We start from the raw sequence: 24211 nt of genomic DNA, 5'->3' as shown, positions 1-24211 counted from the left end.
AGAGAGCAAAACATTTTTCAAATTTCAAAATAAGGGTTAAAAGTTTCAAAATGGACTAATTTATAATTTAATTTTTTGTAAAGAGATCATCCTCAGCAAAAATCAACCCATTCTGAAATTTTCTAACCTATACATTTAAAAAGTGTTTGGCACAATGTTTGACTCTCTTTAGGTCTCCAAACGATATATATATATATATATATATATGACAATAATTCAATTACAATTTGGATTTTTATATTCAGAAAAACTATTAAAATATTTGGGTATAATATACAAGAATGGAATGTTTTTTAAGAAAATTGATTCAATTACAATTACAATTGATACAAAGTCATATTAAAGTAATAATGAAAATCAAACCATGTTACAAATTTAAAATTAAAGGACTAATGAAAATCCATACCCAGATGAATAACAAAACATCTAAAATTTCCACGTAATGTACATCAAAAAATCAATAAATTCAGATCTGAAAGGGGGGGGGGGGGGGGGGGGGAGGACTATGGATCAATAGATAATTATTATCTAAAATTTCCACGTAATGTACATAAAAAAATCAAATAAATTCAGATCTGAAAGGGGAAGGGGGGGGGAGGACTATGGATCAATAGATAATTATTATCTAAAATTTCCACGTAATGTACATCAAAAATCAAATAAATTCAGATCTAAGAAGAGGGGGGGGGGGGGGGGGGAAGGACTATGGATCAATAGATAATTATTATCTAAAATTTCCACGTAATGTACATCAAAAAATCAAATAAATTCAGATCTGAAAGGGTGGGGGAGGACTATGGATCAATAGATAATTATTATTGTATTCGAAATAAATAAAAAAATGACAAACCTATTAAAATTGTAAAAAGAAGACAGACCACGATTGGCTAGTTATTAGACAAAAACGATGAAGTGATGAACAATAGATAAGTGCAAAACTATGAATAAAGTGATGAGCATTGCATGACCTTTTTTTTTTTTTTTTTTTGAATTATTCTTTCAACTAATTCAATCGCAAAATACTCCAACTTTTATTCAATAAAATTCATCAGTTCGCCATTTTTTTTCTTCCATGAGACAAGAAACGCTGAACATTACATTTTGTTTGCAAATTGTAAGCCATGTCCTTGGATCATACCATTTGATCTCCTGCAATGCAAACTTTTCTCACTCAATGCCACTATCGGCCATAAACAAGTATGATTTAAATCAAGTGGCAACTTTTTGTACAATATATCCATGACAGAGCATTGCAAGAACTAAAACTTCACAACATTATTGTCCTCGCGACATTGAGACCGCAGTTAATAAGCTCTAATTCCTTTCGGTATTTCTTGACTTTATCGATGCCCTGCAGCCCAGAAGATAAAGCATAGTGACAAGTAAACCAAACAAATTAAAATTTCAGGAGTTCAACCTAATAGGCAAGAAGTAGAATGAAAGAGAATGTGGGGTTGTTTGAACCTTTTGGGTTTCAGTTGAAATGGGTGAAGAAGTCTGAACCCCCCAAAGTTTTAATCCAGTGAGACCAACACTGCGCTTCCGCTGCTCTGTGTCCCTACTTTCCCCCAGAGACCGTAATACCTCCTCTAACTGCTTTATCACACCAGCAAACCAGTGTAGCCCATCAAATGACTTCTCTTGTCCTGTAACCTGCAATAATTGTCATAGACAAAACATAAACATCCTACTCATTGCACCCCAATTTCTTAAATTCATCATCACATCCTACTTAAAGATTAAAAACACACTCTTCAAACATTACAAAGGTTTGGATCAAATTATAATCTCAACATTACAAAACATAATAACACTCGCTCAAACAATTTTAGTAGTTGTTTACCATTATGATTAGGCTCATATAAAATCCTAAACCCAAAAAATCGAAATCTAGCAAGAGAGAGAGAAAGAACTTTTATTGGCACCCCAACTTTTACTTATTCTCAACCTTTCATTTGTTTTCGTGTAATAATTAAAAGTAAAAGTTGTGGTGCCAATAGCAACTCTCTATAATAAAAATCACTAAAATGGGGGGGGTGGGGATGGTTTGCAAGAACAACAATGTGCAATCAAATAAAGGAATTATTACATAAACATACATACCCTGAGGATGAAAGCAACACCCAACATGAATCCATCGTTTGTAGTTACTTGGTTTCCCACGTCACTGCCCCTTCTCAACAGATTACCCTTGCAATTGATTTTGGAATCTACTGAGTTGATTATAAGTGCTGGAATTGTGAGGAATAAATCCTTCAAAAGAACACTTTCACCGCTCTCTAGTTCCTACAAACATATGAATCAGCTAAATAACTATTAGCCATAAAGGTAAAGCAAGTCAAGTGATGGATATAGAAACTGCAGATAATATTTTATTTAAGAGATTATGTTGACAGTTATGTATGATTGGAGTTACTTTCGAAGTTAGCAACACATGTCAAACACTTCTCTACTTGTTTAAAGAATCGTGGCTTTTAGGTGCTCCCTGAATATAATCGTAAAACTGAGAAGTATTTCTTTAGTCCACATGCCAACTCTGTAATGGATCAGATGAAAAAATAATAATAATAATAATAAAAGGGAATTGGTTATGCCAAGGCTTAACTTATGGTCAAACGGTTCACTTAGACAAACATATTTAGGGAAAAGTAGGATTTGCTGATAGGAACAAAGTCTAGTTTTACAAATATCCTATTTCATAGAATCGGTCCCAATAAGAGTGAGATGATAGAGTAATGTTTTAACTAACTTTAGATATATGTTTGTTACAAATCAAATAGAATTTGAAGTGTACAACACAGTCCAGGGAAGGTTGTGTGATTTAACCTTTTGCACATTTTTAGAGGACAAGCACTATTGCCATTGGCAGGACTCTTTAGTGAATTCGTTGTTCTACCTAGTATTACTATGTAGCTTGTAACCATCTATTTCATTGAAAAACTCCACAAAACAGAGTTAAGTTTTAACTGCCATGACTAAGGCAATTGCTGGACATCATTCTTATAATACGCACAACTCAAGCTGATCAATAAAGATGTTGAATGTAGTGTCAAAATAGAGGTCGATTTTTCTTTTCAATACATTTCTGTTATTTCATCATCATCAAAGCCTTAACCCAACAACTAGGCGTCGTATATATTATTTGAAAAAGAAAATATTTTCCAATTCAGAAAAAAAAATCTTCAGCTTGAAATAGAGATAGATTCAAAAGTGCACAACTAGGTGACAGTTCTCCCATGGGCTACTTCAAAAGCTCTAGGACTTTGAGGCAAGCGGGCCTTCTTTCACCCTTTCTCTTTAATGTGGCGATGGATGCTCAGGGAAAATGATGGAGAGAACAGTGGATAGAGGATCTCAAGAAGGTTTTGAAATATTTAAAATGTGATAGCATCTCATCTATAGTTTGCGGATGACGAATAATTTTTGTGAGGGTCTCTTGTTCTTCTCTTTTGCTCCTAATTTCTGCTATAATTTTTAGATGTTGGGACAAAAATTCATTCAGACTATAAAATCAAAGGAAAAGTCAAACTTAACCTTTGAAAAAGCAGTCAAGAGAGAGAAGAAACAATCCATGTGCTCTTCAGCTTGGTACTTAGTCTCTATTGCCACATCCATTGTCTTTCCAGCTGTAACTGCTCCATCGGTAAAACCCAGCTTTTTAGAGTTTTCAGCAAAGCTTTTAACTCCGGTAGGCCTGCAAATAAACCTGCAGATAAAAAATGAGGACTTCATAACGAATAAATTGATAACAAGAGACAAATATGAAAGTTATCTAGAAGTTGTACTTCATTCATACCGAGAGATACCGCAAGTATGACGAGAAACACCTGCTTGCAAGATCCTTGCCAACCCTAACACATTACCCATTTCAGTGATGATAGAGAATAGTGATTCTAAGAACCGTAATTCATGATCTCCAAATGGCAGTTTTCCCATGACTAGGTTATGATCCTCCACTTGTACCAAAGGGTAGTTGTTTATTGTCCCTTCGTCGATCTTCAAGAGAGAGAGAGAGAGAGGGAGAAAAAAAAAAACATCATTCAGTATAGCTTTAGCATGCCAAGTATTTATCCAACATTCCTACGTATGGAAAACATATATCCTCACAATTAGTAATGAAAAAAGGAAAACAACCATTCTGCTATACTTGAAACAAATTCAGTGAGGCAAAATGTCGGAAGTTGGGCAAGATTCAAGACCATGATGAGATGGCATAGCAGGCTTGGTCTAAGTGGTGAGTAATTTAGGGCTCAGGAGTAAGGTTACTTCTTCCAACTATTTGGCCTCCCTTAGGAGGGCAAGGAAACTATATTTACTTCAAGGGTGAGTCCAATCTCTAGGTCATAAACACATGAAAAGTTCTTCCTCTAGCCATTTGTTTGGCCATATGGAATGAAAGAAACAGCAGATTTTTTTTAATAAGTAAAGAAACAATAGTATTTTGAAGGATATAATTGGGGACTTCAAATATTTCATCTTGAAGATAAAGCCTTGCTCTCTCATTGGACCTCAATCATCACATAGTTCAAAGAATTGTGTTTTTGAAGATTTTTTATATGTGATTAAATGATACTCATTTGGGATCTAGCTAGTTATGTTTTTCTCCTTTTTGTATTTTCTTTTGTGAGAGATGGCCTTCCTCTTCTCCTCTTTCTATTATACAGTGAAGTTTCCCCTTTCTTTAATGAATACATGTATACCATTTTATTATCAAAAAGAAATATACAAAATTAGGGATGAGAAACAATGACTGTTCATCTTGTCACCAACTTCCCTATATGATCTTTATTATTCATAAATTAACCTATCTCCACAGCCAGGTTGCTTTTTGCACAACAAACCAAAAAAGTATAACAAGAACTTGTGACCATAAGCTTGCTAATGAGTAAGGTGTGCAAATTTTGGAAATTTAAGTGAAATACAACATGTTGCCTCCCCCTCTCTATTCATTAACTACCACATGCTTAGCTACTAATATACTCCACAAATATATATGATGTAAATCATACCCTACTGGAAGAGAAGGAAACATGATCAGTTTCTTGCAAATACCAGAGTTAAAAAAATGTTTTCTCATGCAAAGAAAAATGACTAAATGATTTAAAAATTTACAAGAAAAGAGCATACCTTCCAGAATTTGAATTCTTTCACGGAATGAAAACTGGCAAAATAGTTTTGAAGGAGCTCAGATAAAGCTGCAATCTTCTGACTAACAAACTTGTGCACGGAATCTAAAGTAGTTGGTATTGTTCCTAGACCATGTGAAGTCATTGTAGAGGAAACATGTTCCACTCCAAAAACTCTCAAGGTCTTTCGACCTTGACAGCTGGAGATCTTCTCAATGAAAACCTTCAAAAAAATCCATGGAAAAAAAAGGAGCATCTAAAATAAGTACATATCAACAAAAGATCGGAAAAAATAAAGAATTGAAAAATCATCAGACTTAAAAGGAAAAAGAAAGCTTCAATTCTGTTAACCATCAACCCAAATAATTAAACAAATGATTGTTATTTTGGTATACTTTTACAAACAAATTTTGCATATTTGACGAGCTGAAAAGGTAAATCAGGTTTTAACACTCAAAAAGCAACTCATTACCTGATTAGTAATGTTATATGAGTAGTTTGTAGAGAACTTTGGGAGATTTTGCACAATTTCAGTCACATCAACACTATAGTCCAAACAACGCTCGGGGAAATGAATATCATCTACCAGGCCATATTTCAGTTCTGCTACTTGTCTCATCTCCGAATATATCTGAAGTAAAGAATGTCGGAATCAGCTCAGACACTTACACTTTATTGATAGAATACTTGACACCTCATAAACAAACTCCAAAGCTCAATTAATAAAAATAAGAAACCATTTGGGCCTAAAGCATGAGATGAGAATCTGCCCACATATTAGAGATATTGATTTAACTATATCCAATAGAAGATGGTATTTGTTAGAGAAATAAATATTTTTCATAGCAAATCTTTCTCGTAACCACTTGTAAGTTCGGAAACAAGGTTATAAAGAAAGACGCGGACTTTTACCTTCCAATCATAAGAGGACATGACCGAGTGACTATAGAAGGCGGAATTCAAATAGTGGTCAACTTCTAACTTAATGTCAATGCACTTAAATGGAAGTCGCAAAGGTTTCAGTTGTAAGTACCAAGAGAGATCACGTACACCAGTCTGATTCAAAAGACCACAAGAATACCATGTTACAATGGAGGGCTGGATAAAGAACACATTCAGGAGATTCAAGACTTAATATCAGAAACCTTGACTACCTTTCTTGGGTTTACATGTACGGATCCTTTTAAGTGGGTGGAATGCACATGAAGGCGGAGATCAGTCTCAATATCTCTACAAAGAGGTGCAATAATCTCCTGCATTTTAAAACAGAAACATAGTTATGGAGCGCTTGAGAAGATGATCTGTAACTCTGCCTAATACAAGCAAAGATCTTGGCAAATGTTTACAAAAAATTTCAAGATGTCAAAAGCTAATCCACTAAAGCACGAAGATGATGAATAATCAACTCATACAATGAGAGGAAGTTTTATAAGAAAACAACATGGTACATACATTTTTCAGAGCATTCTCTATTTCTTCCTCGTGTGACTGTATGGTAAATTTGCCTACATGACCAAGTTTGAGAAACCACAGCCCATCACAGAATGCATCAAGAAGGTACCTGACAATTCAGCAGCTAATTATAACATAATGAGCAACACCTACTTCTATGGTATATAAATTGAGTTAAATTATATTTCACACTTTATAATAATATACAGTAGTGGAAGTAGTAGTTGTGGAAGTAGTTATAGTAACAATAATAGTTGTTGTTATTGTCAGACTCACTGCAGCCACGTAAACTTGTGTATATCCTTATAAATCATGGACAACCAAGTTCCTATCATTTCTTTTCTCCAGTACAAGAAACTGCAATCTGTGACCTCCTCCACCAGGCTCTGAAAATCAGCAACAATATCTACCTTGGATATTAGCTTCATAATTTTCGAGTAGTTACTATCCAGATGACCCTGGTTCTTGGAGGAAAAAAAAGCACTGTAAGATGAAATAGAGATACCAACAAAGGCCAAAAAATACAAAAATAGATGTGTGGCCTGATTAACATCCAGAGAAGTTAAAGGAATCGGAGCAACAATTCTTACAAGAAAAACCTACATATGCAAACCCCAATGGGTTGGTGAGATGGCCAAGACCACACCTCAGGAAGTGGGGGTCTTGAGTTCAAATCCCCCCCTTTGGGCCCACCCGGTGGGAATTTATCCCAGAAATTACCTGGTGAGCGTGGGGGGGGAGGGGACTACACGTGCCCGAGGATTACTTGGGTGCTCTAAGATACCTCGGTTTGCATAAAAAACAAATAAAAAGACCTACACATGCACACATTCATGCCCACCGTCACATATGCATATGCACATACAAGATCACTTTCTGGGATATCCAAGGGAAGTTGTGTTAAATATCATTAACACTAGTGAGTGAAAGGAAAATGACTTGACTTTTAGCAGCTAACTACTTACAATGCTTTGAAAGGCATCCAGAGCAATAGAAAGAATGAGCAGTCTCTTACTGCTACCCCCTCCACGAAGCATTTGCAATGATAACAAAACCTACAAAAAGGAAAGATGTTTAAAAGAGAATATTAAGGCAAAAAAGGCAATGCCCAACTATTTGAACAGATGTGTAATTTAAGGTGAGAATCACATAGATAGATGGTTCATCCCGTGAAGAGCTTGTTCTATGATTTAACCTAGTGAGTGACACCGTGGACAGTTCTACTTTCTTAGTAAGAGTCTTCTTTGTATTGTAATCATTTTTCCATCTCATGTGTACTCCAAAGACCCAAAAACAAAGATCTTCAGTTGTGAGGAAAAGAGTCGTACACACTTGTCACTACTGGATCATCACTTGTTTTATGGGCACGAGCTTCAAAGATGCCAAGAACCAAGTTCATAGTGGTATCTTCAGTTGGGATGTTTACTTGTCTCTCGTTTATTTTGTACTTTAGTTGCCAACAAGTTCACTAATGATTGTATGTTAAGAAGGTGAAACTCATCGGTTGCCTAAACATTGTAGAAACTCCCTTCCCTTGAGTCGTACAAGAAGTGGCAAGTGGCAACATTTCTCTTTAATCCATTCTAATGCATGGGAGCCATCCCCAATTGCCTTCGTGTTTGGCTTTCGGTATTTTCGTATCTTTTATGGATGATTGCACCAGTTTAACCACTCCGTACTCAATGAAACCACAAGATGAGGAGGCTGATATTTTTCCTTCCTTTCATTAGATGGTTTAAAACCAATAAAATACTTCCGTGAAAAAATACTTCCGTGAAGGTCCTATGTTCAGAACATGAGAGTGAATTCATCTCTCATCATGTAAGTGACTACCTTAAGCTGCATGGCATTGAGTCTCAAACCACTTGCCAAAAAAATTCATTAAAGGGTGCTTTCTACTCATGGTCCAGTTGGATTGGATTGAAATAGGTAATTTATCTCCAACAATAACAGAGGTATCATTCAAAATATAATGTTTCCAATACATTATAGTAGGAAAACCTCGAAGTAGAAGATAGCATACTTAGTTAGCCATCTAGTTAAACTAGCATCTGTTTTCACAAATAAAAACATCCTACATGCACACGGGCCACGTAAAGGTCATGTAAGAAACAACAATGTAAAATCAAAACTTAATAGAATGGAAGTGCTATGAGTTCATAAATTGTGACTTATTGAATACAATGTACTGCAAAACAATTTATTCATTAAGTGCAAAGAATATGTCATTTGGATTTACCAAGGAAAGTGAATCTGACAGCCTTGTGTCCACATCCTTGCCACCTAAATCCAGATGAGAAAACTGATTTTAAAGAGATACAGATGTGATTTAAATAACATCAAAATTTTGAACTGAGAGAGTAAAAAGAATGGGAATGGAAATATAATCAAAGTGCAGACACATGGGTAAAAAATTTAATTTAATTTCAAGAATGTGCAATTTACTAGTTTGTGATTCCAGTTTAAAAGATGATATATGTAATCCTTACTAGCAGCATCAATGGTCTTCTTTGCACATGACTAACCCACCTCAATCAACTATTTTTTATCACCTACTTGGGATACTCTAAGGTGATGCCCTCATATTTCTTTCCTAGATTGCCAATAATCCATCTACATTTTCATTCTGCACCCTAGCTGTTCTTTATTGTATAGATCAAGACTGATATTGGATATTAAAAAATTAAAATAAATAAATAAATAAAAACAAGGCAGCAGTTATGTTGGCAAAAGGAAGCACTCAGTGAAAAAGAATGACCGCAGACCAAATTCCAAGAGAAAATTTTTTCTTGCCCCAACAAATCCCATTTTCTTTAAACAAACCACTAGCTAAAGACATGGACAGAACCCCATGCCCCATCTGTGAGTGTCTCTCATCTTCCCTTTATGCTTTTACCAACCAAATGAGAAAAAACTATAGATGAAACTGTAGGAGGAAGACTGCTCTGGCACATAGGCTATAAAAGGCAGATTTCCTCCAGTTCAAAGGTCCTATAAATGAGGGAAAGGCTTTTCTTCTTGTAAAATCTGATTGAGTTCACTAGGTATCCAGCATGCTGCAGCCATACGACAATATACAATACTTTGGATGGTTTCGATTAAGTTTTGGCATGACATCATCGAGCTTCATTTTATCAAACAAAAATTTTCATATCTTTCAACCTTCAGTGGAAAAAATAACAGTCCTTGATCTCATGCTCATGTATATTCTCCTTTATTTAGTTATCCACTCTGGAGGGTGAGTAACAAAGAAATTACTCAATAGCAAACTCGCATTTCAAATTAATAGTCCTAATATGAATGGATAAACCAAACAAACATTTCAGATGTCCCAACTATCGAGATGCCTATTCCTAGTGGGGAACATTATATAAAAAGATCGCAGGATCAAGATGATGAGCATTATTTCTAACATATGTGAGCTGAGATTAGAGTTTTGTAGAACTATTTTGTGTTATTTTGGACTTTCTTGTATATATTAGCATCATGTGTATTGTGTCTTCTTGTATGTATATGTTTAGAATGTGAGAGTTAGTATTTATAATGTAGAAAATTGTCGATCGATATGAAATGTGGAGTTGATGTATGTAACATTTTTGGATTCATCTTATAATTATGTTTTTTTTTTAGAAATAATATATATGCTCGATATGATATGGTGGTTAGAATGCAGTTGGATATACGGACTTTGATTATACAGGCATGTTTATACAGGGGAAAAATTTTCATAAATCAAATTTTGAGAGGAAACTCTGCCGGAATTATTTGGAAGAAATTCACATCGTATTTAAGATTTAAAGTTTTTTATTTATTTATTTTTCACTCTACCCTCGAGACTTGGGAAAATATAGATCCTAAATCAGGGGCGTGACATCCTCGATGGCTGTGCCATGCACTTTACAAACTTTTATACCGACGCAAACTCTATTCGTTCATGCTTTTATGTTCTTTCTATGCCAAGGGTGATATGGTCAAACCGAACTTTTCAAATGTATGTAATCAGGCAATAATTTCCATACATGCATATAGTCATGCATGTAATATTTTTCATTCCCCTTGTAATTAGACTAGAAGGTGTCATGCAAATGCACATGTATACGAAGGGCTTATTGCAATTTAAAATATTAATTAAAGGATGATTTTGAAGATTACATAGTAAAAAAGGATATTTTTGTAATTTTGAAAACTAACCAACGTGATTTTAGGGACATGCGTTTGCTGTTTTTTTTACCAAAATGACCTTTGATTATATTAAGTTTAAATGTTAAGGTGGGGAGATCTTTGGAATCCAAATTTTGATCCAATGTTAAGATTAAGCTTCTCCAGTTTCATCAAAGTTTTTAATTCTACCCAAACTCCAACCAATGAAGCACAAAAATCATTGGATCATACCACTTGTCAAAGAGCTAAAAAACCTGATCTTGCTCACTTGACTGCCTTTGGCAACCTCTGACTCCAGCTTGTCCTATAAATAATAATCGGAAGTCAGAAAATACAGTGTTTGAGAAACTTAGTAACAAAACAATACATGATCCATGCAGATAATCGAATACCTTTGCCAGTAAGAGTAATTGCTCAACATCAGATTGGATAATATTTATGATATGTGGAAAACTTTGGATGATGTCCAACTCCTTCTTATGAAAATTGTTTTCAATGACCTAAATCAAACAGGTTGTGTAAGGGAAACCGCAATAGCTCTTATTAGGTATGAAGCCAAGGATGAATTATTCTTACTTTCAGTAAAACAACCACATGACAAAGAGACTTCAGTCTCTCCCTTTTGATAGGAACCTGTAAATTGTCATCAGAAACCATAGAGGGAAAAAAACTATCAAAAGAATTATCAAGAAGGAAAGGAAGAAAAAAATGACTATCTTTTAAATGAAGGGCCAAAGGAGAAAAGGGAAAAAATAAGCTCATAATAGAACTCCATCAAAGATAACATAATTCTAAAGAAGTGGACTATATAAAAGGAGAGGTTTGGGAGAGATTCCTGCAACAAATGGAAAGCAAAGACCAGCCCTCTAACTTTCATTTTTCTTTTTTGGTAAGTAAAAAAAAAAAAATTATTAAGAAGAAACCCAGGGTGAAATGACAAACTCGGCAGAAGCCGAAAATACATCAGGATAAAGCAAAGGTAAACCCAATGGCATACAAAAGACTTAAACTGATTATGGCTCTAATATCACAGATTCTAACCCATCTAAACAAAAAAATCTTTAAATAAAAAATTCTTCTAAATTCCTTGTTGACTTTGCACAAGAAAGTAAATTAACTCAATTCCCACATATTGCAAAAGGATTTACTGCCCAAAGAGCCCTCCTTGATGTTGCAAAGGGAGACCTCACATGCAGTCAACTTCCAAACATTGCAGAAATAGAGCTAGGAAAAAAATCAATTTTTGAAGAGAGAGATGAAGCGTGCCATGCTTCCCTGGTAAAAAAACAATGAAGGATAAGATGATCAACCGATTCCCCGTCGCTCTTACACAGATCAACAATTTGCTAAAATAAGGCTGTTGCATGACATTATCAATATGAGGATTCCATTCCAAGTAGCCACCCAAATAAAGAATAAATTTTGAAAGGAACTTTGGGACCCCACACTGGTGAGGTAGAAAAACAAGCTTGAAGCATTGGAGGGGAAATGATAGAAGGATATAACAGAGAAGACCCAATCTCAGCTGCCTTCCCATACCCAACAACGTTCCACCCCCCAATCAATAGGAGAAATATTGACTTTGTGGACCTTGAAATAAGATCAACCTCCCAGTTAAAAAAGACCTCATCTCCAATCTTTAATGCCATAGGGATAAATTAATGAACCTATTGAAAGCAAAGAAGATTGGAACTTATTGTATCTCAAAGAATATTAACTGTATTACCTATTAGATCACACTCCCCCAAAAGTAGGATATATCTCAAATCTAAATATGCCATAGGGAAAATTAAGGAGCCAATAGTTCAACTACCTAACAAAGCAATTGTTCCAAAAAAGAAGTGTAGGAATTAAAGATTCTAGACCAGAAGAAAATTAATACTCAATCAAAATTATAACCTATCTGGTCCAATAATAAGGGATCCCAGTAGAAGATACAAATGGTTACGGGTAAATGGTAAAGTACAGTTGAAGCAAAATTCCGAAGAACTAATATTAAAACAACTCATCAAAGTCGAACTTCGTTTAACCTCGGCAGGATGTGTTTTACACAAATGATCATTAGCTAAAGCATGAAAAGAGTGATATTTTGGGTTTTTTAATTGTGTATGGGTAGGATTTATCCATATATACCTTCTTGTACAGAGAGTAGTCGTTGGGACTTAGAAGAGAAAATAGAAAATAGAGTGGAGCTAAAGGAGTTTTTTCCTCCTCTTCCTTTATAGGGTTAAACCAAGCTCCCCACTCCCTTTGAGGTTCACAAGCTCTCTCCCATACATTAAAATCGTTAGAGAAACAATAAGCATCCACTATGCTAGCTTAGTTTTCTATAGCTGAAAGCAACCATGTTATTAGCCCTATGAATCAAATTGTGAAAAGCATAACAACGTTCAAGGATTCAACAAGAGAGCACCACCTATGTAAATTAATAAATAACAATGGCACGCCTATTGTAGAAACAAATCAAAAGTTAGCAGTAAGCAAGATAGAAAATTGTACCCAAAAAAAGAATGAATTGTCACATAACAGTTAAACAATAACTTTGAAGAAGAGAATAAAATGGTATCTGTAATATTACCTCAAGCAGCGCATGCAGATCCAGGATTGAGTCCACCATCATTTGCAGTCTTCTGGCCACAAGTATTCCCTGCACTGGATTAGGAGAGAAGCGTAAGTTGCACCCTGAGTTCAATCAAACAATATATAAAGAAAATTCCCCAAAAAACATAGAAGCTAGAATGATATGTCACCAAAACTTAAAAAGCATAGAACAAATACATTTAGTCAGAACCATAGAGAGTCATAGGGATCAGAAATCCAATACATAAATACTTCTTATTTCGGATATGTGAGCTGAGATCAAGCCCCCAACCTTGAGATTGCGATGCGGAGCACCTCCAACTGACCTATTGTTGAGTGGTTGACTCAAATAAAGAAGGCTCTATATTTTAACTTGTTTAACTTGTATCTTCTTACCTGAACAATCTGTTTGAAATGAAGCCGGAGGCATGCTTCAACCTTTGAGAGCTCCATCTGAACCAAAATAGTATACAATTCAATTTTCAAACAGAATCTGAAAAGTGAGCAAACCACCCTAGTAAACAAAACAATTACCATTGGATGTATGGTTGACTGGAAGGATGCAACCCAACAAGCTAATGAATCTTTCATTGTTTGATAATCCCTGAATAAGATTACTGATCACTTTACTTTTCACAATGCATGAATTTGTTGAAAACAATATTGGTAAAACAGCTAAGTTCATCCTTCTACAAAATAAACAGTATGCCAAATTAATCGTAAGAAAGGCAATATTGATATCAAAATAAGGCCTTTGAGTCCACACAATATCAACATATTAAATTTTTATTTTTATTTTTTGATAGGTAACATATTAAATATTTAAAATCGAGACCAAAATGGTGCTTGTGTGTCCCATGCATATTTGTTGAATAAAATGGTTGGATCCAGAGCAACATGATCTTAATACAGAAACAAGCATCACAAATTTTGAACATAAAGTTGGTACTTCTTTTATTGGAAGATAATGAATGAAAAATGAAGTGGTAGCTATATTTTCTCTCTTTTCTTTCCTTTTTCTTTTCTTTTTCTTTTCTTTTATTTATTTTTATTTCTATTTTCCCCAATAATATAACTAAATTTTTAGGAGACAAACACCATTAACATTGCCATCTCGTTTTTAACATCAATAAGGATAGAGCTTGTAGCAGGTGCTAGCTAGCTTAGTCGTTAAAGTCTACGGGTGATGATACCATAGACCTGGGTTCAATTCCAACCGGCACTGAGTTATGATCTCCATTAAAAACAGGCTTAACAATTAAAAACCCAAAAAAAAAAAAAAAAAAAGGAACAAACATGTACAAGCTAAATACTAATTTACAAGTGATATGCATGGACATGGCAAACGAAATGCAGAGAAGGAAAAGTTCATGCCTGGAATACATCTCATTTAGATGTTTTAGATAATTACTCTTCACAGCATCAAACTCCCTAGAAGCATCCCTCAAAGTAGACCATGAGGAAAGTGACAGAGGAAAATGACTTCTCAATAAGTCCAAAAGCATAACTCTAAATCCAACTTCGAAGTAGATTACAGGAACCACTTGAAGCATCTCCATAATGACTTTTCCTAATCTTTTCTCTGGTACATCAGCTGAGATAACAAGCCAAAAATAAAAATCATCAAATGAAGAATTTTTTTTGTACCTTCTTTGGGTCTATGCCCATGTGACGAATGAACAAATCCTTAGAGAGTAAAACAAACTAACTTTTTTGTGAGAGTAAGTCAATAACAATTATTACAGCTAAGTCCGTGTGGTTAATGAATTATTAATAGATATATCATAAACAACAGCTGGTTATTGATTCACTTAGGTTTAAAGAATCTTACCAGATGCATAAGTGCCAAATAAAAACAAAGCCACGTAATGTAGTATTTTCCTACGATCCAAGAGAGATTCCTTCCATGTATCTGTGTTTTACAAAATCAACATTGGTAGGAATGAGAAAGTGTCATAAATACTCCACAAGTAAAAAAATTAAAAAAGAGTTCTTTAATACCAAGTCGAGGAAGGATTTCGGACAGGCCATCATGAATGCAAGAAGTACATGCATCAAGAAATTTTTTGTTTTGCTTGGCCTTCTGCAATGTGTCAACCCATGATGATTCCTGCAATAAACGCTGAGACAAGCAACGAAACTCTTAAGGTTCACAGATATGCATCGTTGTCATCATCATTGTCTGCATTGTTTCTCAATTACTAAACATGAACCCTATTTCATCATTAACTCTTATCACAATTCATGAACCATATCTCCCATCAAGACATGTTCGTTAACATACTTTCCTAATTCCTTCATCCATGTCTTTTTTGGTCTTCCACTTTCCCTTTACAGTCCTCAACTTGCACCAAATTACTTCCTCTCACCGGTGTAATCAAACCTTGTTGTCAACCTGCCACAACCCTTCTCTATCGATGATCGACAGTTATGCATGCTATGATAAAATTGCTCCTCATTGTTACAAAAGAAAATCATTTGGATGGGAACCTAATGCTCAAGCAAAGAAAGCCACATTTCTTACCTGAAACAAACCAACATCCAAAAGCTTTTCCAAGTGGCTAACCACTTGATACAGGCAATCTTGATCCCCAACGCCAATGCCAAAGTTGTCAACCTCCAGTTTAACCTTATTCAACATCCTACCCAAAAAAAAAATTATTAAAAAACAAAAAAAACTATAAAATAAAAATCCAACAAAAGAAGATGATAGGAAATAGAAAGTAGATGGAGATAGTAAAAATGGTGAAACAAACACTACTACACTAGTGGATTGGAATTGCATCATATGCATGATACCAAGCTATAAAAAATGAAATTAAAGCCAAATATACTGAGATTCAGAAGAAGAAAAAATGAACATTCTCGAAAAAAATTTCAAACAAATTCATCAGAAGCTGTCTTGATAGTTTTAAATATTGCATCACATGTCTACCATTATTTGAAAATACTAATTTTATATAATTTTTTGTTCAGAATGATTATGGCATAATTACCAGAAAGAAATTTCCAACCATGTAGGGATATTTCATAAATGAAGACAAAATTTATTATTGTTCAAATGTTATTCTTAAAGAAGACTTTCAAATACTTGGTTTAATTTAGTTTTAGGAAGTTAAAAACCATACCTAGTGAAATGAGATAAATAAGTCTTTATGCGGCCATTCTGAGCCAATATTTCATCCAAAATGAGAAACATGGACAGGCCATCAGCTAAGGAACTGAATGTGCTTGGAAGTGTTACATTCCCAAAAGATTTGCATGGTGTACCACTCTTGTCTTGAAAAGAGTATATGGAATCTAGTTGTTGAAGCAAGTTGCACGTCACCGCACTCATCCGACACGTAATCTCATATACTTCCATGAACAATGACAATGAATGACCAAAAGCCTTTTGTGGTTCTCCTTCCAGTAGTGTTTCTTCCAGACTAGACCCGTGACCAAACAAAAGCAATTGTCTGTATATATTTCTTCTGGCCTACAACAATGGCACGAATCTAAAAGCAACCATATAGCATAGCCCATAATTTCTCAGCCCAAGTCAAGCCGTTCAAACTTCAAAACAACTAACGCTTTGCATTCAAAAATTCAAGGCAAGAACCGTCAACAATCAAATTGAAATTTTCAACAAATATATTTAAGGGAAGTAGACTACTACTAAATGCACATAAAAAGAAAGTTGGTTATATTTAGTGAATAAATTTAGGGACCAATAGCATCCCCCTCCACACCCCCCCCCCCCCCCCAAAAAAAAAAAAAAAAAAAAAAAAAAAAAAAAAAACCAAAACAAAAAACAAAAAAATGCTAGGAAGTTAACAAAGCTATAGCTTTACACTTCAGCTGTCAAAAAGTTTGGGGAGCATCTTAGATGCTTAAGCACACATCTTCAAATTTGAAGGCCACAATAGTCAGTGTTCAAGATTGAGTCTAGCACATGCTTTTGCACATACCAAGTATGCTAACATATCTTATCTTTCGTGCAAAACTTGAATAAAAACTCGTTGGGAATATGGGTTTCACTGGAGATGGAATCAAATGCATGGTAGAATTTGCATTTTAATTCCTAAAACTTTCCATGGTTGAGTTGTCCAACTTTAGTTGGAGCTAAAATGGGAGACAAAACATAAGGTAGAGACGTCTTTCTTATCAACAATAATGCAGAAAATAAACAAAATAAGAAACTGAAGCAGTTTGGCACTTCTTCTTACTTCGTTTCTTCTATATTATTCTTCTATCACTCTTGGGTGGGTATATAACTAGGATGATTCCTACATAATTGACCTATGGCAGGAAGCAAGGACGATTCCAAAATAATTGACCTCTGGCATTGGCTGTTGTATCTTTTCTGTTGAATACAGGGTAGGATATGGGTGTTAAGTGGACAAAGAGGATGTTCTCATAGCCACTTTAGAGAGTACTCTATCCTATGAACAGTTAGGATCTGTGTTACCAAATTCTTTCCTACTAGAAAGAACCATGAATCAGTACTAAGCAAATCAATATGGGGTACGGATCATACTGGGTTTGCGGAATACAATGAAGCATGTACTAACCAATTTGAGAACCCAACCATTCCCATTCATTAAATTTTGTTTTGGGCTCAATGAAGAAAATTGGGAAGATACAACATATTTTTTTGGGAAATTAGATCATGTCTCTTCATCGCTCACACGCCCAACTCTATGATTTACAATAAATCAGCCCATTCTGAAATTTCTAACCCCATCAAAAGTGGTCTACAAGTTGAAGAATCATGGACTGTCCATTTTTACTGTTAACTTGCAAACAAATTTTGATGGGATAAGAAGTTTACGAATAGGCTGATTTTTTGTAAAGATGATCTCTAGGAGATCATCCTCACAAAAAATCAGCTCGTAATGAAACTTCTAACTCATATAAGACAATGGTTGTCAAAGGAGAGTGTCAAAATAAGGTTGTCAAGAAAACAATTATCCCTACCTACATCTACAAGTTGGGTTTGTTCTAGAATGGCAAACCACAAACCCACATTTGAACTGAGCAAACCAATGAACCAGGTAACATTGGTATGGATTGGTTACGTATGCCCTTCACATGGCACAAAATGGTGAGTCATCCTTGGACTGCCCATCAAGAAAACCATTTTCCAGTTTTACAATTCAGATGTCACTTCAACCATTATCTATAGCCATTATCTGAGCAAATAACCCAATTCAATTATTCCAAATCAATGTTATCAAATAGCGTATGTGACCAGCATATGCTGTGCGCATATGCACAAAATATGCGATCGCATATTGCACAAAATATTTTTTTATTTCAAAAAAAACAAATAAAAACAGTAAAAAATAAGAAGAAGAAAAAAGGGGGGGGGGAATATTTAAAAAATCAGAAAAATATAAGAAAATAAAAACAAACCTATAACAATATATTTGGATTTTGGATGCGCTCATTTTTCAAATTGAATAAAATTAATTACATTTAGTCATTTACTAACAAGAATAAAAGAACTCAAGAAGCTAAATAGTCAATAATATACAAAATATTCATGATACGAAGGTGGCCTACTTTAATTATCAAGTTCTAGTTCTAGATAATTAAAGTGGATTCTGCTTTAATAGTTTAATCATTGGATACTATGATCTTATGCTAGAATGAATAAACTCAATATTTTGAAAAAATAAAGTAAAAATAAGATTTAAAGAGAATATATGCGAATGAAAGAATAAAAGAAATAGCTTAGAATAATGCATGAATAGGGGGTGGAAATAGGGTAGTTGTAGGAAAATATAGATTAAAAAAAAAACTTGAATTTAATGCTCCAATAGTCAAATCATTGCCCATTGGAGTAATATGCCATCGCATACTATATATACCATCGCATACTTTTGTATGTCATGGCATAATAAACCAGAAACCCTAAATCGCATATGCCATCATGACATATGCGATCTACTCATAGAAAATAGCATATGCGATAGCATTTGACAACACTATTCCAAATCTCCATTCTTGAACTGCCATAACGAATTCAAATCCGAAGTTCCAGGCCTCTAGTAATTTTATAGAGTCGTGCAACTAGCTCCCACCATATACTCTCTCGGCACCCACTAAAGTGGAATCTTTAAAAAATTACAATTATACCTTTATCGAATTACTATATACACCCACCACCTTCTCCATCTATCTATCGAATGAAAATCCCTACCATCTCACCATCATCTCTATCCATTCTCTCATTCTCCACCATCCACTTCTCTCTTTCTCGTTTTTCTTCTTCTTCTTCTTTATATTCATCTCTTCTTTATATTCATCTCTTTTTTAGTTTTGTGAGAGGTTGAATCAATGGAGATTAAGTTTTAGGGGGGGTGTTCAATTTATCTTATTTCTTTTACTTTTTTTTGCATTTAATCACCAAGGATCATGAAACCACTATTAAAACTTCTAAACAACGATTTTGAATCGAAGAACTCGAAGATATTTTAATAGATTTTGTTCAATAGCTTCATACTGAACATTACTAAAGAGATTTGGTAGGTACCTACCTAACATTACAAAATTGATTCGGTAGGTTCCTACCGAACATTCCAAAACAGATGTGGTAAGTACCTACCGAACAAAACTTTCTCATGTGAATGGCTTCAACTCAATTGAAGGTGTTAGGGTTACACAAGAAAGTTTTGTTCGGTAGGTACTTATCGAATCTGTTTTGGAATTTTGTGAATATTTGTGTTTGGTATGCCAGTACATACTGAATTGATTTAGTAATTTGCAGTAGGTATGGACCAAATCAGCTAAGATATGTTCAATTTTGAACCTACCAAAGGTCGTTTAGTGACTTTTGAGAATTTTAGTAAATGTGCGTAAAGACTGTTATGAAAAATTAGGTGGGCGCTGAGAGCGTATATGGTGGACGTCGATAACACGACTCAATTTCATATGAATATTGTAGAGGTCGACTTTGTGATAAACCGACCTCGATCATAACCTCATTATTAAACCCAAAAAAATAAAAAAAATTCGAAAAGTATGAAAAAAATGAAGAACGCGAAGGGTTTTTTACGTGATTCAGTAAACGTGCCTACGTCCACAAGCTCGATGAGCCGTTCCATTACAAATTTGAATTTGTTACATGACCTCCTCTCCTCGGTCCCCCCCTTCACACACACACACAATGCCCTTTAGCCCTTTTTATTAAAAAAAATCATAAAACCTAAGAAAGAAATCTTAGTCCTACTTAAATTACAACTGCTCATTTTACTCCCTATCCAAATTAAGAATTATCTAAAAGAGAAGAATCCTCTTAAAATGAATTCTTCCCTAATTAGATACAGTTATTTTCAAACAATGCCACGTGCCCTCCTCGATATGTGTGTTAATGATGTAAATGAGCGGTACAAATGGAAGAGGATGTTATCCCTCCACAATAGCCCTCTCTCTAAGGTAGAGATTGAAGTACCAAGATCCGTCTTCAAGAACTTTGTAATTTCAGACAATCCAATCCTTCATAAATGAGCATCATCCCTGATTTTCGAACTAGTATGATTTCTGAGCTCCTGAGCTTATCTTCTTCCATGTAGGTTAGATTTGAATCCCAAAATGATATAAAACTTTCCATCTAATAAACTGATAAACTTGGAGGTCAAGCCCGATTCCTTAAGAGGAACCAAGTCTTTTTTATGTGTCGACCGACCAACAAAGAGGTCAAATTCATTTTATGCATGACCAACCAACCACCACGAGGTCAAATTCCCTCGATGAACTGAGCTTAAACCTTTTTTAACCTACTCAACCTTAAGAGTAGGGCTCGGTTCCCTCAATAAATAGAGTCTTAACCTTCTTGAACCTACTCAACCTCGAGAGTAAGGCTCAGTTCCCTCGATGAAACCCTCTTAAACCTACTCAACCTCAAGAGTAGGGCTCGGTTCCCTCAATGAACCGAGTCTTAACATTCTTTAGTTACTTTAATCATACAAAAGTGAATAAAAAAGATAACCATATTTTTTTATAAATACTTGAAATAACAAGGGTTTAATAATACTGACCATAACAACTTCCATTTACCTTATTAAAAACATAAATAACATAGATTCTATTTACCTTTTTGGAAACTCTATTGATAGTAACTTTTTAGGTAACACAAGAGTCCAAATCCCTACTAATTGTACTTGGATTCAACCCCCAAATACACCATTTAACTTGGTGGATCAAATTTCCATCTTGGGCATCGACCTACCAACAACGAGGTCAGGATTCTTTTTTGTGTTCCAACCAACGAAGTAGGGGTTTCTTTTTATGTGACACTCAAGTTCCTAAAATTATATTTGGACCGAGCCCCCAAGTACAAATTATCCGTTTTACCCTACTAATCAAACTTACATTGAGTCCCCAAGTGTACCAATAACTTAGTGGGTCAAAAATTGAATAATAAATTGTCCCATTTAACTTAGTGGAGTCGTTAGACTCGATCGATTTGGATATAGAAATTAGCCCCCAAGTTTTTCTTTTGTTGGACCATCCAAGAAAAGCAAATTGGATCACATGGAATCCATCTTACGGGACCTAACATTAGCCCCCACATTATTTTTATGCTAAGTTGATTTGAATAACAAATTGGATCACATGGTACCTCTATAATGGGCGTGACCTAAGCCCCCCGAGCAATATAATTGCTCGGCACTATAGTTGATCCCCTATCATTTTTATAGTTATCTATGCTCAAAGACATGGGTTTGGTGCACATCAAAATATGGGTCAAGAATCCAAATCAATCCTTTTACCTTTTCATTTCCTTATCCAATAGTGTGTGTTTCAAATATGCATAAGAAATATTGTTATGCATACCCCACACCCAAATACATTTTTAATACCTTTTAACCACTATAACAGTACTTGTTTACTTCTCTTTTTTCTTTTTCTTTTTCTTTTTTAAATATAAAAAAGAGATTTCTATACAAAAAAAATGATGTATGGTATGCACCAAATCTAGCCAAATTCTCACCTAACCCTCTTTATCCATTTCTTTACTTATGATTTTGATGAACAAGAAATAATCTCATACATCTAGATTTAAGTATAAGGCAAGTACCAAATTAAACCCAACATTTTCATGTTTTATTTACCATCTAGACCGCTCATTCGCACCATCAACACATATCTCGAGGAGGGCGCACCGCATCATTTAAAAATGACTATATCTAATTAGGAAAGAAATCCAATTTAAGATAATTATTCCCCGTTAGAAAATTCTTAATTTGGATTGGAAGTAAAAGGGGCTGTTGAAATTTAATTAGAATAAAGATTTCTTTCCTAGGTTTTAGGGTTTTCCTTATAAAAATGGCTAAAGGTCATTGTAAAAGAGGAAAGAGGAGGAAAGGGAGAGACCGAAGAGAGGAGGTCATGTAACAAATTCAGATTCATAGTGGAAGGGGAGCCCATGGATGTAGGTACGTTTGCCGAACCACGTAAAAAACTCTCATGTTCTTTATTTTTTCCACACTTTCCGATTATTTTGTATGTTTAATAATGGGGGATCATGGTCGAGGTCAGTTTATCACAAAATCAACCTCTACAAATAATAAATTCAAGCAAAGGACGCATGAAGTAACTAAATCGAATTCAGTCTAAAAAAATATTGCTTGGAACATGAAAACGTGAATTTGAAAAAAAAATATGAATTTGAAAATAAGTGAAGGAACGGGAAGCCATACGTATCGTGATAGTCTCGAGATTTCAATGCAATTGTGCGAAAGCACTGTTACGAACTTGGTGACTGCGACATTGTCCGATTCAATGAGTGTTAGAAGGTCAGAGTGATCTAAAGGCACCGCAAATACTCGAATTGGGTCAGAATTCGAGGTACATGCATCGAAAACAGGTGAAGATTCGTAAGGTTCCTTTTGCAGATTCTTCAGCAGGTCGTGGCTTCGGCATCGCCACTCGTCCACCACTCTTCGGAGCTTCTCTTGCTGCTCTTCGAGCTCCACTATAAATATTAAAAAAAAAAAAAAGAAATCAGAGAGGATTAGTTTTATAGAGTGATTTCAATCGAAATAGTGATGTTTTGTTGATTCCAACAATAAATGATCGAAAACCTACCGTGCGCCATGTCTAATTTAAAATTTAAAGATTTTTAAGTAAAGGATTTAGGGTTTTGAGGGTTTGCTGATGAGGATTGGGGAGTGGTTTCATGAAAGCTAGTTCAGCAACTTTTCGGCCTAACGACAATGGCGTTCCACGATCCTTGTACTGGCTGCGTCTAAAGGCACCCATTGTATTAATAAGGGCACCCACGATTTATTGAGAATTTAAAGGTATGTTTGATACCCTTATATCCCTAACTTTTCAACGTAGCACCAACCTCTACTCTAAACACCATTATCACTTTCAACCCACCACATCGTAGCTCTGAGAACTGTTTGGTTGGCATGAAAAATAAATTCTCTTCAAAATTGCAATCTTTTGACATTTGGTCATGTTCTTGTACTTCGATTTTCAGTCAAAAGTGATTTTTTGTTTTCCACCTTTAATTTTTCTAGACGTTTACTTCAAATTATAGAGCATTACTTTCAATTCTGATAATGGATTGTCATAATCAAATTACATAAATAAAATATATTCTCGTTAGACTTCATTGTTTCTAAAAATTGATTTTGTACTTCAAAATAAATAAAACTCGTTTGATTAAATACTATTTTCTTATGAAAAAGTTTACCTACTTACGAATCTTGAAGGAAAGAGTATAACGATCATTCTCTCGCAATGCAATTTCGTTCACCCCAAAACTATAAATCGTAGTTTTTAAACACAAAAATTCGAGTCATGGTAAAATTGAGCTTGACATCGATTCGACAAATTTTAAGATTGTGCTAAAAACCAACTCTCAGTTTTGATATTTCATTGTGTAATGCAAT

The 24211-nt window shown here is 34.8% G+C and overlaps 1 protein-coding gene across 3 annotated transcripts; it reads right to left on the bottom strand.

The window, feature by feature from the left end:
* Positions 1-1029: 1029 nt before the first annotated feature.
* Positions 1030-23682, bottom strand: LOC147393523 (uncharacterized). 3 transcript variants are annotated; one of them, XM_086455033.1, is made up of 26 exons: positions 23397-23682; positions 23009-23283; positions 16448-16797; positions 15844-15961; positions 15321-15441; positions 15151-15231; positions 14694-14913; positions 13854-13923; positions 13716-13772; positions 13318-13386; positions 11316-11372; positions 11132-11239; positions 10971-11043; positions 8818-8861; positions 7544-7633; positions 6855-7042; positions 6579-6687; positions 6281-6379; positions 6039-6182; positions 5599-5757; positions 5128-5349; positions 3797-3996; positions 3535-3694; positions 2104-2286; positions 1465-1653; positions 1030-1351 (listed from the first exon to the last, which is right to left on the bottom strand). In XM_086455033.1, exons 1-26 carry the CDS (start codon positions 23404-23406, stop codon positions 1268-1270), a joined length of 3480 nt encoding a protein of 1159 aa, XP_086311159.1. In that variant the 5' UTR covers positions 23407-23682; the 3' UTR covers positions 1030-1267. The 3 variants fall into 3 exon arrangements, with proteins under 3 accessions (XP_086311159.1, XP_086311157.1, XP_086311158.1); XM_086455031.1 differs by having other exon boundaries at positions 3535-3706; positions 23397-23679; XM_086455032.1 differs by having other exon boundaries at positions 3535-3706; positions 6855-7036; positions 23397-23679.
* Positions 23683-24211: the final 529 nt, after the last annotated feature.

This window comes from Akebia trifoliata, chromosome 10 (genome assembly GCF_017979445.1).
Source record: "Akebia trifoliata isolate Shusen 1 chromosome 10, ASM1797944v1, whole genome shotgun sequence".
Lineage (NCBI taxonomy): Eukaryota > Viridiplantae > Streptophyta > Magnoliopsida > Ranunculales > Lardizabalaceae > Akebia > Akebia trifoliata.
Note: the sequence above shows the minus strand (reverse complement) of the source record. Positions and strands in the feature narration are given on the sequence as shown.

Bases quoted from the DNA above. Each gene is read 5' to 3' on its own strand.
- LOC147393523 (XM_086455031.1), bottom strand. The intron at 15,442-15,843 runs GTAAGAAATGTG...TGCTTGTCTCAG, and splicing joins TGGATGTTGGTTTGTTTCAG to CGTTTATTGCAGGAATCATC. The intron at 6,380-6,578 runs GTATGTACCATG...TTTAAAATGCAG, and splicing joins TAGAGAATGCTCTGAAAAAT to GAGATTATTGCACCTCTTTG.